The sequence below is a fragment of the Lingula anatina genome, chromosome 3 (assembly GCF_051362555.1).
Source record: "Lingula anatina isolate TDL-2025a chromosome 3, LinAna3.0, whole genome shotgun sequence".
Lineage (NCBI taxonomy): Eukaryota > Metazoa > Brachiopoda > Lingulata > Lingulida > Lingulidae > Lingula > Lingula anatina.
The window spans coordinates 13,033,897-13,052,000 of record NC_141769.1 but is presented as its reverse complement, the minus strand read 5'-3'; the positions used below and the strand labels follow the sequence as shown (position 1 = coordinate 13,052,000).

At 37.3% G+C, this 18,104-nt stretch overlaps 3 protein-coding genes and 1 long non-coding RNA gene across 4 annotated transcripts; 3 read left to right on the top strand and 1 right to left on the bottom strand.

Annotated features, from left to right (window-relative positions):
* Window positions 1-244: 244 nt before the first annotated feature.
* LOC112041992 (sulfotransferase 1C4-like) lies at window positions 245-3,910 on the top strand. The gene is made up of 6 exons (XM_087009900.1): window positions 245-446; window positions 1,061-1,242; window positions 1,569-1,725; window positions 2,125-2,219; window positions 2,438-2,633; window positions 3,232-3,910. Exons 1-6 carry the CDS (start codon window positions 245-247, stop codon window positions 3,342-3,344), a joined length of 945 nt encoding a protein of 314 aa, XP_086866026.1. The 3' UTR covers window positions 3,345-3,910.
* A 774-nt stretch (window positions 3,911-4,684) lies between these two features.
* LOC147762925 (sulfotransferase 1C4-like) lies at window positions 4,685-8,917 on the top strand. Its single transcript, XM_087009897.1, has 6 exons — window positions 4,685-4,988; window positions 5,970-6,151; window positions 6,434-6,590; window positions 7,104-7,198; window positions 7,396-7,591; window positions 8,195-8,917. Exons 2-6 carry the CDS (start codon window positions 5,999-6,001, stop codon window positions 8,305-8,307), a joined length of 714 nt encoding a protein of 237 aa, XP_086866023.1. The 5' UTR covers window positions 4,685-4,988; window positions 5,970-5,998; the 3' UTR covers window positions 8,308-8,917.
* Window positions 8,918-10,608: 1,691 nt separating this feature from the next.
* On the bottom strand, window positions 10,609-13,061 carry LOC147762924 (uncharacterized). The gene is made up of 2 exons (XR_015333638.1): window positions 12,940-13,061; window positions 10,609-11,324 (listed from the first exon to the last, which is right to left on the bottom strand). It is a non-coding gene; the product is annotated as an uncharacterized LOC147762924 (long non-coding RNA).
* A 537-nt stretch (window positions 13,062-13,598) lies between these two features.
* LOC147762923 (sulfotransferase 1A2-like) lies at window positions 13,599-17,959 on the top strand. The gene is made up of 6 exons (XM_087009896.1): window positions 13,599-13,975; window positions 15,070-15,251; window positions 15,545-15,701; window positions 16,006-16,100; window positions 16,278-16,473; window positions 17,084-17,959. Exons 1-6 carry the CDS (start codon window positions 13,774-13,776, stop codon window positions 17,194-17,196), a joined length of 945 nt encoding a protein of 314 aa, XP_086866022.1. The 5' UTR covers window positions 13,599-13,773; the 3' UTR covers window positions 17,197-17,959.
* The last annotated feature ends 145 nt before the right edge of the window (window positions 17,960-18,104 follow it).

Below are 18,104 nucleotides of genomic sequence, written 5' to 3'. Positions count from 1 at the left end.
CCGCAGCTACCCGCAGAGTAAGTAAGGGGACTTTCCGGCAGGTCTGTATAAGGTTGAATACGACAATAATGAAATAATAAAAATATCCGTGTATAAATCCTGTCAGCACTCGCTAGTCTGACACTAGTTCTGACCCCAATTTCTCTTCCAAATCCGGCGAAATATCGTTGGATTTTATGCGAAGTTGCGACATTTGAGTTGTCTAGAATAATTCCCATTTTATCTTGCCAGTCTATCAGTCAACATGGACGCCGATACTGCAGACGTGTACAGAGAGGGGAAGGTGCTGAGATGCCCTGATGGAAATGGAGACATTATTACCCTCAAGGACACAGAGAGTATCAACGGGATTGTGCCATATGACCGCATTGGGGAGATATCGTGCAATTTCTGCAAGTTCCCTCTCCGCAAAGATGATATTTTTATTACGGCTTTTGTGAGGTCGGGTAAGTGCTTGACTCGGTTTTCTCTGCTTCATACTTTTTGAAGATAAGGCTTCGTGGCAGTGTGGCAGGAATGGTTGTCCTAGGAATAGAATTCCGGTGTTCCATTTGCCTAGAACAAAAAAAAAAAAAAAAAAAAAAAAAAAAAATGGTCTCGGAAGGGCGAATGAATTACATTGTACTGCACCAAGTGGACTACCAGTCGTGCCACAACGGATTTGATGAAAGGGCGAGCAATTAGGAATATATCCAAGTGCACGTAAAATATGGTGCCCTTTAGAGATGTCTTAATTGGTCAGTTTATGGTTCCGGGTTGCAATTTTATTTTCACAAATATGTCATTTTTTTGTTTCAAATTCACAAGTATGACTATTAAAACATATGTTTTTTCCGTTCATATTGTCCACGGTAAGGTCGGGTGTCGCTTGCAACTACATCGTAAATAGACTACTTTTAAGTGTACAGAGGAAGGTTATCAGAAAGTTAAAATCGGTACTGATGTCACGGCCAGGGTAACTACCGATAGAGACTTGAAGAAATATAACAAAACAAAACAAAACGTTATATTCGTCCAAGGTTGAGGTAACAAGATGCTAATTTAGAAATCTCACTCAAAGGTACTCACGTGGTGTGGGAGATAACAACAATGTTGACCAAGGATATGACCGAACTGACCGACTTACCAAAGCAAGAATCCATGATAGAACTGATGACTGATGAAGCTCTTGAGAGCCTCCCGTCTCCACGTGTCTTGAATAACCATTTCCCTAACTGGCTCTATCCAAAGGAAGCCCTGACGGTATCGCCTCGTCTTTCTCTCTATTTCATTTTGAAAGCCATGCAAATGTATCCTCATATCATTTAGTGCTCAATAAACTTATTATTATTATTATTATTAATATCCCATATGCCACTGACGAACTATACGAAATTTTACCCACTGAGAATAAATGGTACGTGCACACAGCCATAATCTCCATTTCAATAACAGATTGAACCCAAACGACGAGTTTCGATGCTTGTTTTCCTTTCTAATTAAAAAAAGGGCTCCGTAACGTAAAACAACATCGAAACAAAATTATGGTGAGCGTCCAGTAGCATTGCACTTTCAAGTTCTATTTTCAGAAAAACAAATTTATCCATGTTATTCGCAATCCGAAGGACGCCTTAGTGTCTTATTATCACATGGCACAGGGCTTAAAGCATTTTAATTACAGCGGAACTTGGAGTGGATACTTTGAGTTCGTCATGGCTCGCCAGAACGCAGGATTAAAACCAATAGGTACATGTACGATTTAAATAAGAAGGTTAAATGTTTAAGATGTTGCATAAATTGTAAGGTGATTTTAAAAGGTGAAGATTTAAATGGTTAACTGTTCATGACTGTTACATGACTTATTTCATGAGATCTGTGTAAAGAATAGGGGAGACCGGGGCTAGTTGGACCCCGGGGTAAGTTGGACCCCCCTTAATTTATGACAAAGTAACTATGGAGTAAAAGAATTGATCACATCATTTTGTAAAGTGACCGTATCCAACAGTGCTAAGAAAGAGTCGGCAGTGAGTCCAAATGAAATAATTTAGCATCTTAAAGGGGGGGGGGGGGGGGGGCAACTTACCCCGGGGTCCAACTAGCCCAGGTCTCTCTATTAAAAATTACAGTAATCACGTGATTTTTCAGACTTTAATGATTGGCCAAGTAATGTCCTGCCATGGTATAATCTATCCAAGACGAACCATAACATAATGAATGTGTTTTTTGAGGACTTGGTGGAGGTGAACATTTTTATACAGTATGATAAAAATAACGTTATAAACCCAGAAAAATTAATCTACCGGAGACTAAAATATACAATATAACCACTGGGTATTTGGTGAATGTAAATATATCATACCTACTGGTAGAATCTAAATGTAGTGTGCATCAGCACTATGTATAATTTTATGGGAAATTCCATAAAAAAGATTTATGAGACATTCTATCTAATTTGTAGAACCCAGTTCCCCAAATTAAGCGTATCGCGGAACATATTGGTTTTCCCAAAGACCAAGACACGTACGAACAGATAGCCAAAGTCACCAGCTTTAAAGCAGTGCGCCAGAACAAACGCGTCAAAGGCTTAAATCGCCAGTACAACACTCCCACGTCTCAGCCCTGGAAGGATGGCTCTCCCGGGATCTACAGAAAAGGTGAATGGTTTGGCTTATCAGTTTCGTCTTGCAATAACTGAGCTTGATATGTTTCTTTCGGCCTATTGAATCGTGTCCCTGATACATTTTGGTATTCAGTTTGTGTTCCAATTGATCCTAACCTGGTGCCACAGAAAAGGTTTTCATTACCCTAATGCATTATGCACACATTATAAACAAACAGAATACATTTCGGAAGCATAGTTTGACTCTGTTTAGACTTGCATGAACAGGTGTGGGATCAGGTGAAAAGTAATTGGTACCCATCTAGAATATATGAAGGAAAAGAAAATCCATCGGGACCAAGGAACAAGATGGACGATGCACAAACGAGCGCGCTTCACAACGTCACAACTACATAGTTCATATTAACATGCCCCTTCCACGTTTGACAAGTGTAGAAATAGAAGTAATGTCTGTGAGTGGGGAATATAGAGTCTACTTGTCAGATAATTACTGTATATATCGAAGGACACAATGCGACCTTCTTTGTAAATTGGAGAATAACAGTCAAACCATTCTGATTACAAAAAGTGTAGTTATTTATTTATTTATTTATTCTTGCACACTTCTGTTAATATGTCTTTTTCATGTTTAGGCAAGGTTGGAGACTGGAAGAATCACTTTACAGTGGCACAAAACGAGAGATTTGACACCCTCTATCGGCAGTGGACACTAAATACAGACATCTACGTCCGTTTTGAGATTTGAAGGAAAAAAACAGTAGTTGTGCAACAAATGGTGCACAGATACGAGTACGTTGCGTACTTTACCCATATTATATAAAACAGGGGATTTTCTTACAAAATGTTTTTTTGCACCGGGTTGTCTCTTACCGTTTTTCTTCGTGTGCTATGGCAAAGGGGCTACGGAGCTTTTTTGATACAAAATAACCATAACGGATTCATATACTTATAATTCCTTGCTGACACCAATTAATAATATGGCAATTTATTTTTTTATTAAAAAATTAGCTGGGAAGTTTATTTAGATTTATTTGGAATGGAAGTAAGCTAAAGAATTGATGTACAAAGTGACGATTTAGAATGTGTGGGCTTTCAGAAAAATATGCAAGTTGAAGAGAATGCAAAAGAAAAAACTGCATTGTGGGATTTTGGGATGTTGAACAAGAATGACAGCATAGAAGTTTCTTTTTGATTCTGAGAAAAATAGAAAATGTCAATTTACAACATTCTAGTGGTTATGATGTAGAAAACTCAAAACTAGAAGTAAAAAAAAAAAAAAAAAAAAAAAAAAAAAAAAAAAAAAAAAAAAAAAAAAACAGGTAGTTTTGTATTTGTGTTGAGTAGGATGGTTGTGTGTGTAAAATTAGATGTTGTATAGTTTGTAAAGACTTGAAAAGGATTTTCTTATGAGACAAGCCATAATAGTTACTTACAGCTCTCGAAACTAAAAATATTTTACCTGCAATAATCTACGAACGTCTGCAATTATATTAATTATATTCAAAAGTGGTGATTATTTTACACAGTAGTAAACGTAGATCTATGGCTGCGGAGGCAATACTTGCCCTAGGCATGGTCCGTCAGTTCGGAAGCACTCCTCCGGAATGTGACTCCGGACTCAGTCGACCGGCCATCAGCCGCTTCTACATACACAAATTCAAATCGCAAATCTACCATCTAAACATACCGGTACCTAATAAAAGGACGTTTGAGTAAATAAATAGTCCACCTGACCTGGTGCCGTCAGTTGGAGCAAGATGGAGTCGATTCCACTGCACTTGCCTAAACATGAAGAGATGTGGAGGAATGAATTTTATAATAATAATAATAATAATAATAATAATAATAATAATAATAATAATAAATAAATAAATAAATAAATAAATAAATAATAAAATAAAATAAAATAAAATAAAAAAAATCACTGTTGCTTTGATTACATAGCTAATCCAGGGATCATTTACGTTATAAGAGCTTAACTGAAATAAAACTTATAAGAAATAAACTGACTTACATGTTTTATCGACACTCTCCAATCACCGATGCGAATGTGTTAGTTGTGCCATGATTTATGTGGAGTTACGTCAAAACTTTATACGCAAGTCAACCAACTTGGATATATATTATCCAACGAACGAGGCATAACAGTTGTGGATCAGTCTGTTAGTGCGAGTTCAGTCTGTCAACGTGGCCTCCGATACTGCAGACGTTTACAGAGAGGGGAAGGTGGTGAGATGCCCTGATGGAAATGGAGATATTATTACCCTCAAGGACACAGAGAGTATCAACGGGATAGTGCCATATGACCGCATTGGGGAGATATCGCGTAATTTCTGCAAGTTCCCTCTCCGCAAAGACGATATATTTCTTACGGCTTTCGTGAGGTCGGGTAAGTATTTACTTTGTTTTAATCTGCTCCATACTTACTGGAGATCAAGATGTAAAATTGTAAAAGCTGAATGTACTGGGTACAGCACAAATTTGAATCAGATACTTAAACGCTGAAGTGATTCATGCTTACACGCACTGCGTCACATCTGTCCCAGTTGTCACAATTTGTGCATTGCGCCAGGTTTATACGCTGGCGGTCAGACCATTTAAGGTTTAGGCGGCTTTACTTTTAAGTGGAGTCAGCCATATTTAGTCCGCGGATCAGGAAGGGGAAGACGGATTTTGTGTGTAAGACCCCATTTCAATCTAGCAGGATCGAACCATCTCCGAGGGGAATCTCGCTAAATTACATTGAGCTTAAGCGGGTCTGGTGTCCAGCACGCCTACTGAAGCTGTTAGGGGTGATTTACTATCGTTTAGCAGCTTCAGTAGGCGTGACAGACATCTAAGCTGCTTAATCTGCAATTTAGCGATATTCCCCTAAAATCCTGCTAGATCGATCTAGATATGGGAAGGGGTATACCGTAGGGTGTGTACGTTATCGCCTATAAACAAATTTATTTTCCTAAATTTCATGAGTTTAAAAAAGGACAGGAAGGCCATCCATAAGAATTATCGTCTTTTCTAATGTCTACTTTTAAATGTTAAGGAGGCAATGCGTCACTGTGCAACAATGATTAAACTATGGTAACAGACCTATTAGATAAAAATAACCATGTATGAAAAGAAAATAAACATGTCTGCAAATTAACAACGCTAAAAGATAAGACCATTAATGTTTTGGGTGGCAAATCAGCTATATTACTAAATCGTCAATTAATATTGTGGTTTTGGTGGTCTATAAACGCCCGGGGCTCTCGTGTGAATTATTATTTTTTTCTTTTGTGTGTGTGTGTGTGTGTGTGTGTGTGTGTGTAACACATGGAATCCCATTGTAAAATAGTAAGCACTGTAAAAAGTTTCTCACAAATCACTCAAGGTACTCACTTGGTGTGGGAGATAGCAACAATGTTGACCAAGGATATGACCAAACTGACCGACTTACCAAAGCAAGAATCCATGATAGAGATGATGACTGATGAAGCTCTTGAGAGCCTCCCGTCTCCACGTGTCCTGAATAACCATTTCCCTGACTGGCTCTATCCAAAGGAAGCCCTGACGGTATCTCTCTCTCTCTCTCTCTCTCTCAAAACACTTTACTAATATCCCAAACGCCAGTCACGCACTATATGATTTTTTACTAACTGAATATAAATAATACATGCATACAGCCATAACCTCCAATTTTAGAAATTTCAAGAACGGACTGACCCCAAACGACGAGTTATCGATGTTTGTTGTAGATTCTAGCCCGAAAAGGTCCCTTAAATCAAGCAACATAAAAATAAAATTTTGGTTAACTTCCAGTAGCATTGCACTATTACGTGTAAGTTCTACTTTCAGCAAAACAAATTCATCCATGTTATTCGCAATCCAAAGGACGCCCTAGTGTCCTATTATCACATGGCACAGGGCTTAAAGCATTTTAATTACAGCGGAACTTGGAGTGGATACTTTGAGTTTGTCATGGCTCGCCAGAACATACGATTTAAGCCAGTAGGTACGACTTACAAGAGTCTTAGGGCGCATTCCCATTGATTTTAGATCGATCTATCCCCGTGGGGAGTCTCACTAGATTACTGTCAGATAATCCCGCGAAAATGTCCCACCTACTACAAGCTGTAAGGGGGTAATTAACTTTCGTACCCGCTCGGCTGACAGCTATTTAGCGTGAACCCCCAGGGAGTAAGGTCGATCTAGTTGGATCGATCTAATCTCTGGGAATGGGGTCTTAATATAAAGAGTTTATGAATAAGTGACCACCACACAAAGCTACAGCTGCAGGCCTTACACCGACTGGTCGTGTGAAGACTGAATTAAAGTATGATTTTTAAGGTGAACATTTTATAACTGTTACCTAATCAGCTATTTATTTGGTCACGTGTTAAAGTGTCAAATTATTCTCCAGCAGATTGATTTTGTCGGATTTATTTGATCAAACGTATCACACATGATATTAAGCCAAACAAACTTCACGAGACTGTGTAGAGTTGTGAATCATGTGATATTTCAGACTACAACGATTGGCCAAGTAATGTTCTGCCATGGTACAATCTCTCCAAGACGAACCATAACATCATTAATGTGTTTTTTGAGGACTTGGTGGAGGTGAGTACTCTTTTTACAATGTAATGGAGTTAAAGCCCTCGCAAAGTCATATACTGGAAACAGTGTGTGCATTTTTTTATTATGCAGGGGCGTCATATCTAGAACGTAGATTAAATACGTAATTTTCACAAGGTTATTTTAGCTGAGACGTGCAAATATCATTGAATTCTATGGGTCATATTCTTTTCAATTTGTAGAACCCAGTTCTCCAAATTAAACGTATCGCGGAACACATCGGTTTTCCCAAGAACCAAGAAACGTATGAAAGGATAGCCAAAGCCACCAGCTTTAAATCCATGCGTGAGAACAAACGCGTCAAAGGCTTAAACCTCCAGTATAACACTCCCACGTCTCAGCCCTGGAAGGATGGCTCTCCCGGGATTTACAGAAAAGGTGAATGGTTTGGCAAATTAGATTCGTCTTGGCAATACTGAGCTTGAGGTGTTTGTTTTGGCTTATTGAATTATGGCCCTAATACATTTTGTTCTTCAGTTTGGGTTCCAGTTGCTCCTAACCTGGTGCCACAGAAATGATTTTCATTACCCTAATGCATTATGCACACATTAGAAACAAACAGAATACATTTTGGAAGCATAGTATGACTCTGTTTAGACTTGCATGAACAGGTGTGGGATCAGGTGGAAAGTAATTGGAACCCATCTAGAATATATGAAGGAAAAGAAAATCCATCGGGACCAAGTTTGCCTCAAGGAACAACATGGACGATGCACAAACGTGCGCGCTTCACAACGTCACCACTACATAGATCATGTTAGCATGTCCCTTCCACGTTTGACAAGTGTAGAGGTAGAAGTTTTGTCTGTGAAGGGGTAATATAGGGTTCATTTGTCAGACAATTACTGTACCGGTATATATCGAAGGACACAATGCGACCTTCTTTGTAAATTGGAGAATAACAGTCATACCATTTTGCATACAAAAAAGTCTAGTTATTTATTTGTTCTTGCACACTTCTGTTATCTTTTTCATATTTAGGCAAGGTTGGAGACTGGAAGAATCACTTTACAGTGGCACAAAACGAGCGCTTTGACGCCCTCTATCGGCAGTGGACATTAAATACAGACATCTGTGTCCGTTTTGAGATTTAAAGGAAAAAACAGTAGTTGTGCAATAAATAGATTTTCACAGAAAGTAGATTGTTGCACCCGGTTGCCTCTTACCGTTTTTCTTTATGTACTATGGCAAGGGGACCACGGAGCTTTTTTGATACAAGATAACCAGAAAAGATTCATATGTGTGCAGTTTATCGTAAAACACAAGATGCTTGTGACAAGGGTTATTTAATGCTCACCGATTTCCGAAAAGCATACGATTCAATCTCATGGAGATTTATAGGCTTAGTACTAAACTTGAGCAAAATTCAGCTTTGTGTAATGGTTTTAAATGGACAGTCACTCAACAATGTTAATTCTTAGAACTTTTCAAGGACACCGACAAGGGGACTCCGTGTTTAAGAAATTGGCAGAATAATAGGATCGTGATCAAAGACATTACTGACACCAATTAATAATATAGTGATTTATGTTATTATTGAAAAATTAGCTGGGAAGTTTTTTAGATTTATTTGGAATGGAAGTAAGCAAAGGAATTGATGTACAAAGTACCGATTTAGAATGTGTGAATTTTTAGAAAAATATGTTTTGTTGAGTTGAAGAAGATGCACTTTGCTGGATTTTTGTTAAATAGATGCTTGGAATAAAGAAGACAGCATAGACGCTGTTTCTTTTTGATTTCGAGAAAAATAAAAAAAATGTAAATTTACAACATTCTAGTGGTTATGATGTATAAAACTAAAACTTAAAAAAAGGTCTTTAGAACTAAATGCACCGGTAGTTTTGTATTTATGTTGAGTAGGATGGTTGTGTGTGTAAAATTAGATGTTGTATAGTTTGTAAAGACTTGAAAAGTATTTTCCTCTGAGACAAGCCATAATAGTTACTTAGAGCTCTTGAACTTAAAACATTTTACATGCAATACTCTACGACCATTCTACAAGTATATTAATCATATCCAAAAGTGATGATTTTGTTACACAGTAGTAAACGTAGATCTATGGCTGTGGAGGCAACTCTTGCCCTAGCTATGGTCCTTCAGTTCAGAAGCACTCCTCCGGAATGTGACTCCGGACTCAGTCGACCACTTCTACATACACAAATTCAAATCGCAAATCTACCATCTAAACATACCGATACCTAATAAAAGGACGTTTGAGTAAATAAATAGTCCACCTGACCTGGTGCCGTCAGTTGGAGCAAGATGGAGTCGATTCCACTGCACTTGCCTTTACACGAAGAGATGTGGAGGAATGAATTGTATAATGCAAAAAAAAAAAAAAAAAAAAAAAAGAAAGAATTACACAGTTATTTTGATTATGTAGCTAATCAAGGAAGCATTTACATTGTAAGAACTTTAAAAATAACCTTATAGTCCCTTACCTACACTGGTCTATCGTTTCATTGTGTGAAAAGCTAGCTCCAGTGGCCAGACAATTTTCACGGTGCCATGAAGATAAACAGTTAAAAAATATCCACAATAAATTCGGCAACCGTAGGATGCGCCAACATATAGATAATTGCGATAGTATTTATGCCAAAACATCAAAATGAATAGCCCTGCCGTTCCAATCGGCAATCCTCGACTGTCGAGTGCGGAGACATCCGAGTAGTTCCAAGTGCTGCCGTTCTACCCTTTAAACCAATCAAAGCAACGGAAAGGGGTCACGTGATCACTTGACCTACATCTGATCGATGTAAACAATGAATTTCCATGCGAAGCTTGCACATTTAATAGATGATTCCCATGCGTTGTTTCAATAAAAAAAATACGTCCTAGGTTTTTAAAATCGATGTCAATATCGAGAGAAAGATTTAAATAGTTGGAAAATACGTGTATTTTAGGTGTATTTATATAATTGGCTAAATGATGACGTGAATTCACGGCAAAAAGGTATGTAGTATAGCCCGTAGACTGTGCACTGTACCACTTCTACAATCGCACACAGGTCACACTATTACCCAATATAGTGATCATATAATCACTTGCATGTATGTTCAGTAATGTTACATTGAATGCATTTTAAATTCTCAGGTGTGTTAAAGCGCATATAATCACTTAAAATTATTTGACTCAATATTTTACACTGATAAATAGTATAAATGCATGTGTAGAGTTACAAACTAGGTATCATGCGGACTGTCTGTTTATGAAGCTGGCAAGTGCTCAAAAAATTATTTCAAAAATATATAAGTGCTTCACTAGGTAGAATAATTGAGTTTTTTATGTTCAAGTTTATCTTTAAATTGCAGAGGTACAATTTTTAAAGAAGTTTAATTGTTGCAATTAATTGCAGCATTGTCTAGTAATAACAGCATATTAAAAGAAATAACAGCTCACATTTAACAAGGCTTTTATGATATATATAATATATTTTTCCAACTTAATTATTTCAACTGTGAAATTATAACTTTCTACATTTCTTGTGCATATCTGAAAAAGATTAATAAAATGCCATTCGAACAGGTACACTTAAAGTTTTGCAAATGGATTTTAGGTCTAAGAAAGCAGGCTAGCAATACCATTTTTAGAGCTAAGCTTGGCAGTTACCCCATTATTTCAACTATAACTAAACCTGTCTAAAGATTAGTCTTAGACTGGAACAACTACTAGTACATAATAGAACTGTAAATCAGGTGCACAGTCTTGAGCAAGATACAAAAGGAAACACATGGACAGAATCTATCCGAAGATAACAACCCACCAAAGAAATTATATCAAATAGAAAACCTTTTAGAAATATTGAACATAAAAATCGAAAAACACTTCTGGCAGGAATTAAATAGCTCAATCTCAAACAAATTAAGGGCATACAAAACAATAAAAAAATATTATGAATGTGAAAATTACATCAAAATGAGTGTCTCCCCATTAAATATCAAAACACTTGCAAAAATTAGACTAAGTGACCACAACTTTTTTTTTTTTTTTTTACAAATAATGCAGATAGCTGGCAGCACTGGTGACTTTGATATACCAAACCCTGAGACTGATCTCAATTTCTTGGGAGATGGACTTTGTATTTTGGGAAGAGTACAACTGGTTAATGGTTCTGTAAAAGAAGCAAAATAACATTTTACTTTTCATACCATATATATTAGTGCATTATAATGTGCAGATACTGACTACTACAAAAACAACTTTAACATTGGATAAATATCCAAGTGGGTGTAACAAAGATATGTAAAAATAGTAATGTGCTCAAAATTCAGTTATAAAAACAGTTGCCCTGTATAAATAAAAAGACAACATAGAATACATATTTCAAATAAAAACATCTGGATACCTGGATACACAAATGATTTAGCAAATACAGAGCAGACCGCAAATCCTTGATTGTTGCAAGTGCAATTGTATATACAATCACTATGATTTAACTATAAAATAAATAAATAATAATGAAATAAGATAAGACAGTCGCATGTGAGTTTATCACATGATTGACACCAAGTGATATTAACAACTATAATTACATATATCCTCATGATTCAAAGGGCATAGGGTAGGTATAGGATTCAATGTATTAGTGGCTCAACATGTTCCTTTTATGAGGAACTAAGCTGTAACAAACTATAGGCAAATGAGACCCACTGTTTAATATTTGTTGCAACTAAGACAAATAAATCAAGTTTAAAGATCTAATAATTAATAGGGAGCCCACTAGCATTCTGCTGCCCAGATTAATATCAGATGCCTTGAATAAAAGTGACTCTTCTCTTTAAACTGAACTACATCTACCAGTCACCCTACTCATTATAATTATTCCTTAATTGATACTGTTTGTCAACGTATTTCTTTATTGATACTATTTATGTATACCTTTACTGATTTTATTCATAAGGGAAAGTTACAAGGATTATTCCTAACAGTCCTAATTAAATTAATCACATTGCAGCTTGTTCTGTGAAAAGCTATCCTACTTTTTCTGGCTCACAATATACAGTAAATATTCCCTCAAATACATTCTCATTGAAGTTGGGCTTAGCCTATACATATTTATATTCACTAATGGTTGCACATGTGCAACAATGTAACTGGGGGGGAGGAACACTCCACAAATAACATAAAAGATTCTACCATGATACTTAAGCCTCTGTCTCATAAAGTCCCACCATAACATTTGTTTGTATATCTTGTTGTGTGAAGCCTTACATTATTTTGTGTAAATGCAATGCTAATATGGATGAACTAATAATGAGATGTTAATCATGGCAAGAACATACAGCTAGCTTAGGCTGTATTCCCAGAGCTTTTAGATTGATCTGTCCCCGCAGGGAGTCTCACTAGATTACTGGATTACTAGATTTCTCACTAGATTATCCGCCTTAAATGTCCGTCCCGCCTACTACAAGCTGTAGGGGGGTATTTGACTTTCGTGTCCGCCCCACTGACAGCTGTTTAGCGTGAACCCCTAAAGTAGATATATCTAATCTCTGGAAATGGGGTCTTATTCAACAGAGAATGAGTTGTTTCATATCTTAAAACCTCTAAGTATTTACAAATAAAATAATAATAACACTAATAAACTTTTTTATCATTGTCTTTTTTTTTCTTTCTTTCATATCACTTTTATCAGTCACATATTGTTATGTAACATCAGCCACGTACAATGTAAACATCACACGATCAGGGCTGATTTAAAAACAAATTACAATATGTTGACATACCTTCTTCAGCAGGACTGCCTTGTTTCTCAGCTTTCTCATACTTCTTTGCCGCCTGAGATAGCCCCTTCTTGTTAGTTAGCTTTCTGTAGCAAGAAAAGTGACATCGTGGTTTGGCTTCCAAATCGTCGAATCCTTTATCTAAATCCGTACTTTACGGATCCACTGAACAGCAGCGGCTTCTCTGCTGCCAAATTTCCGCCATTGTTTCGCTGCGACTCTAAAATTTTCCCAGCGAACACGTGTGATGGTATCTAGAGTCTCTTAATTAGCTACCTTCTTCTATGTGCATGCAACACGAAAGATGAGAATTTGGCGAAGATTTCGCGTCTCCCTCCTCAGACTCTTCATTACAGCCGACCATGCTGCTTTGTTTACATGGCATGGCCTGGTGGGAAGGTGACGTGACCCCCTTTCCGTTGCTTTGATTGGTTAATCTGATCTGAATCTGATTAAAAGGCTCGAACGGCGGGGCTATTTATTTTGATGTTTCGGCATAAATACTACCGCAATTATCTATATGTTGCCGCACCTCTCGGTTGCCGAATTTATTGTGGATATTCTTTTACTGTTTATCTTAATGCACCGTGAAAATTGTTTGGCCACATCACATATTGAAGGAAAGAGCTTTTCTAAACGCTTTTATGCATATCAGGTAGGGGACTATTACATGTTTTATCGTCAATCACCGAGTACGAATGTGCTAGTTGTGCAATGATTTATGTCAATGTGGAGGTACGTCATCTCTTTATATGAGAAGTACACCAACGACCAACGCAGAACGGCTGTGGTTCAGTCTGTTAACTGTACTAGTGCGAGTTCAGTCTGTCTGTCAACATGGACGCCGATACTGCAGACGTGTACAAAGAGGGGAAGGTGGTGAGATGCCCTGATGGAAAGGGAGACATTATTACCCTCAAGGACACAGAGAGTGTTACCGGGATATTGCCATTTGACCGCCTAGGGGAGATTTCGCGTAATTTCTGCAAATTCCCGCTCCGCAAAGACGATATATTTCTTACGGCTTTTGTGAAGTCTGGTAAGTATTTACTTTGTTTTAATCTGCTCCATACTTACTAAGGATGAAGTTGTAAAACTAAACTTTTTAATGGGTACAGCACAAATTTGATTCAAATGCTTAAACGCTTAAATAATTCAAGCTGACGCGCACTGCGTCACATCTGCCCCAATAGTCATAATTTGTGCATTGCGCCAGTTTTATAGGGGAGACCGAGGCCAGTTGGCCCAGTTAAACACTTTTGGCCTTGTAGAGCCAACTAGGAATGAGTTAAAGTAACAAAACCGGTTTCAAAGTAAGCCCCATGAACTAACCTACGTGTGCAACGTCATTATTTTTCAAATATAATGCCAAATGATACACAATTTAAAAAAAATACGGCAAGTTGGCCCCAGGGTCGGGGCAAGTTGGCACCCTATACGAAAATGAAGTAAGTACCCCATGTTAATGCCTTGAAATACTTTTTTTTATACATTTTAATTCACTAAATTGATTTTTGAGAGTCTTTGATGAATAAATAGTTCAATGGGGCAGATTTATTAAGGTTTCCGTACGCATGTGTTGCAAGAACCAAAACACCTTTTAATAAAATTTGTTTTGTTTCAATTGAGAATGAATTAATAATGGTATAAAGCAGGTTTTTAATGAATGAAAACGAATAATAAATTTCTGTTTTAAAAGAAACTAACAAATTCAGTTTTAAACTGGTAATTTATTTAACAAACCATTGAATTTGTTTTAACAACGGGCTGTAGCTCTGTTGCGCGCAAAGGATTGTGGTCAATATGAGGGTCCGACTTGCCCCGAGTCAAGGGGACCAACACCCTTAGTTAGTTTTCATAAATTGATTGGGGGCCAACTTACCCGGGGTCCAACTAGCCCCGGTCTCCCCTATGCTGGCGGGTAGACCATTAAAGTTCAGGTGGCAATGCTTTTAAGTTGGTTCAGCCATATATTTAGTCCGTGGGTCAGTTGTGTTCTGAATACGGCATTATATAAGGAGCTGGAGAAAAAATTATTACAATTTGTAAATTTCGTCATGGAGGTTTGCATAACGAGGGTTAGGTACTGTTAATTTAAAAACCTAAATGCTAATTTTGAAATATCACTCAAAGGTACTCACATGGTGTGGGAGATAGCAACAATGTTGACCAAGGATATGACCGAACTGACCGACCTACCAAAGCAAGAATCCATGATAGAGATGATGACTGATGAAGCTCTTGAGAGCCTCCCGTCTCCACGTGTCCTGAACACCCATTTCCCTAACTGGCTCTATCCAAAGGAAGCCCTGACGGTATCTCCTTTTTTATCTCTTTAAAAACACTTACCTACATGTAATATCCCAAATGCCAGTCATGCACAATTATAACAACTGAATATAAAATAAATAATACAAGCATACAGTCATAACCTCCAATTTTAGCAATTTAAAGAACGGACTGACTCCAAACGACAAGTTATCGATGCTTGTTGTATATTCTAATCCGCAAAGGCTCCCTTAAATCAAACATCATAAAATCGAAATTATGGTTAACTCCCAGTAGCATTGCACTTTTACAAACATGTACGTGTAAGTTCTACTTTCAGCAAAACAAATTCATCCATGTTATTCGCAATCCGAAGGACGCACTAGTGTCTTATTATCACATGGCACAGGGTTTAAAGAATTTTAGTTACAGCGGAACTTGGAGTGGGTACTTTGAGTTTGTCATGGCTCGCCAGAACATGGGACTTAAGCCAGTAGGTACGACTAAAAAGAGTCTTTATTTAAAAAAATATGAATAAGTGACCGCCAGACAATGCAACAGCTGCAGGCCTTACACCGACTGGTCGTGTAAAAACTACATTAAAGCATGATTTTTAAAGGTAAACATCTTACAACTGTTACCCAATTAGCTATTTATTTGGTCAAGTGTTAAGTGTCAAATTATTCTCCACCAGATTGATTTTGTCTGGTTCATTTGATCAAACGTATCACAAATGATATCAAGCCAAACAAACTTCACGAGGCTGTGTTAAAGAGTATTGTGAATCACGTGATTTTCCAGACTACAACGATTGGCCAAGTAATGTTCTGCCATGGTTCCATCTCTCCACGACGAACCATAATATTATTAACGTGTTTTTTGAGGACTTGGTAGAGGTGAGTACTCTTTTCACAATATAACAGAGTTAAAGACCTCGCAAAGTCATACACAGTGTGTGTATTTTTTTATTCTACTGGGAGTTCATTTCTAGAACCTAGATTAAATACAATATTTTCAAAAGCTTATTTTAGATGAGACGCGCATATATGGGTCATATTCTTTCCAATTTGTAGAACCCAGTTCCCCAAATTAAACGTATCGCGGAACACATCGGTTTTCCCAGAGACCAAGAAACGTATGAAAGGATAGCCAAAGCCACCAGCTTTAAATCCATGCGTGAGAACAAACGTGTCAAAGGCTTAAATATCCAGTACAACACTCCCACGTCTCAGCCCTGGAAGGATGGCTCTCCCGGGATTTTCAGAAAAGGTGAATGATTTGGCTTATTAGTTTTGTCTTAGAACAACTGAGCTTGAGGTGTTTCTTTCGGCTTATTGAATCATGTCCCTGATCCATTCTGTTCTTCAGTTTGGGTTCCAATTTATCCTAACCTGGTGCCACAGAAATGATTTTCATTTGCATTATGCACACATTAGAAACAAACGGAATACATTTTGGAAGCGTAGTTTGACTCAGTTTAGACTTGCAGGTGTGAGTTCAGGTGAAAATTAATTAGAACCTATCTAGAATATGTGAAGGAGAAAAAATATCCATCGGGACAGGGTTTGCCTCAAGGAACAAGATGGACGATGCACATAGATCATAGATCATATAAACATGTCCCTTCCACGTTTGGCAAGTTTAGAGAAGGATCATAAGTAATGTCTGTGAAGTGGTAATATAGGGTCTACATGTCAGATAATTACTGTACCGGTATATATCAAAGGACACCATGCGACCTTCTTTGTAAACTGGAGAATAACAGTCATACCATTTTTACATTATATATGCGACCTTTTTTTGTGAATAATATTCGTACCATTTTGCATAGAAAGAGTTATTTATTCCTGTACACTTCTGTTATCTTTTTCGTATTTAGGCAAAGTTGGAGACTGGAAGAATCACTTTACAGTGGCACAAAACGAGCGCTTTGACGCCCTCTATCGGCAGTGGACACTAAATAAAGACATCTGCGTCCGTTTTGAGATTTGAAAAAAAAACTGGTTGTGCAACGAATAGTGCACAGATACGAGTACGTTGCGTACCTTACCCATAACATATAAACAGAGGGGATTTTCATACAAAGTAGATTGTTGCACCGGGTTGCCTCTTACCATTTTGTTTTATATACTATGGCAAAGTGGCTACGGAGCTTTTTTAATACAAGATAAATATAAGGGATTCATACATGGGCAGTTTATTGGTACATGTATAAACACAAGATGCCTCTACGATTGAATTAGCTATTCAGAAGAAAACGGTGACAAAGGTTTACTTTATGCTCACCGATTTCCGAAAAGCATACGATTCGATCTCATGGAGATTTATAGGCTTAGTACTGAACTTGAACAAAATTCAGACAGAAAAGCTTTGAATAATGGTTTTAAATGGACAGTCACTCAACATCGTTAATTCTTTTCGAGGACACCGACAAGGGGACCCCGTGGCCTCGTAGCCTACACATGTCTCAGAAATTGGCAGAATAATAGGACAGTGGTCAAAGAAATTACTGACGCCAATTGGGAAAAATATGGTGACTTATCTTATTTAAAAAATTAGCTGGGAAGCTTTTTTTTAGATTTACTTGGAATGGAAGTAAGCAAAGGAATTGATGTACAAAGTATCCATTTAGTATGTATGGATTTAAAAAAATATGCTAGTTGAAAAGAATGCACCTTGCAGGATTTTTGTTATATAGACGCTTGGAAAAAAACTTCATTATGGGATTGTGGGATGTTGAAAAAGAATGACAGCATGGAAGGTATTTCTTTTTGACTTTGAAAAATGTTTAAAAAATGTCAATTTACAACATTCTAGTGGTGATCTTGTATCAAACTAAAAGTTTAAAACAAAAACAAACACAGGTCGTTAGAACTAAATGCACCGGTAGTTTGATATTT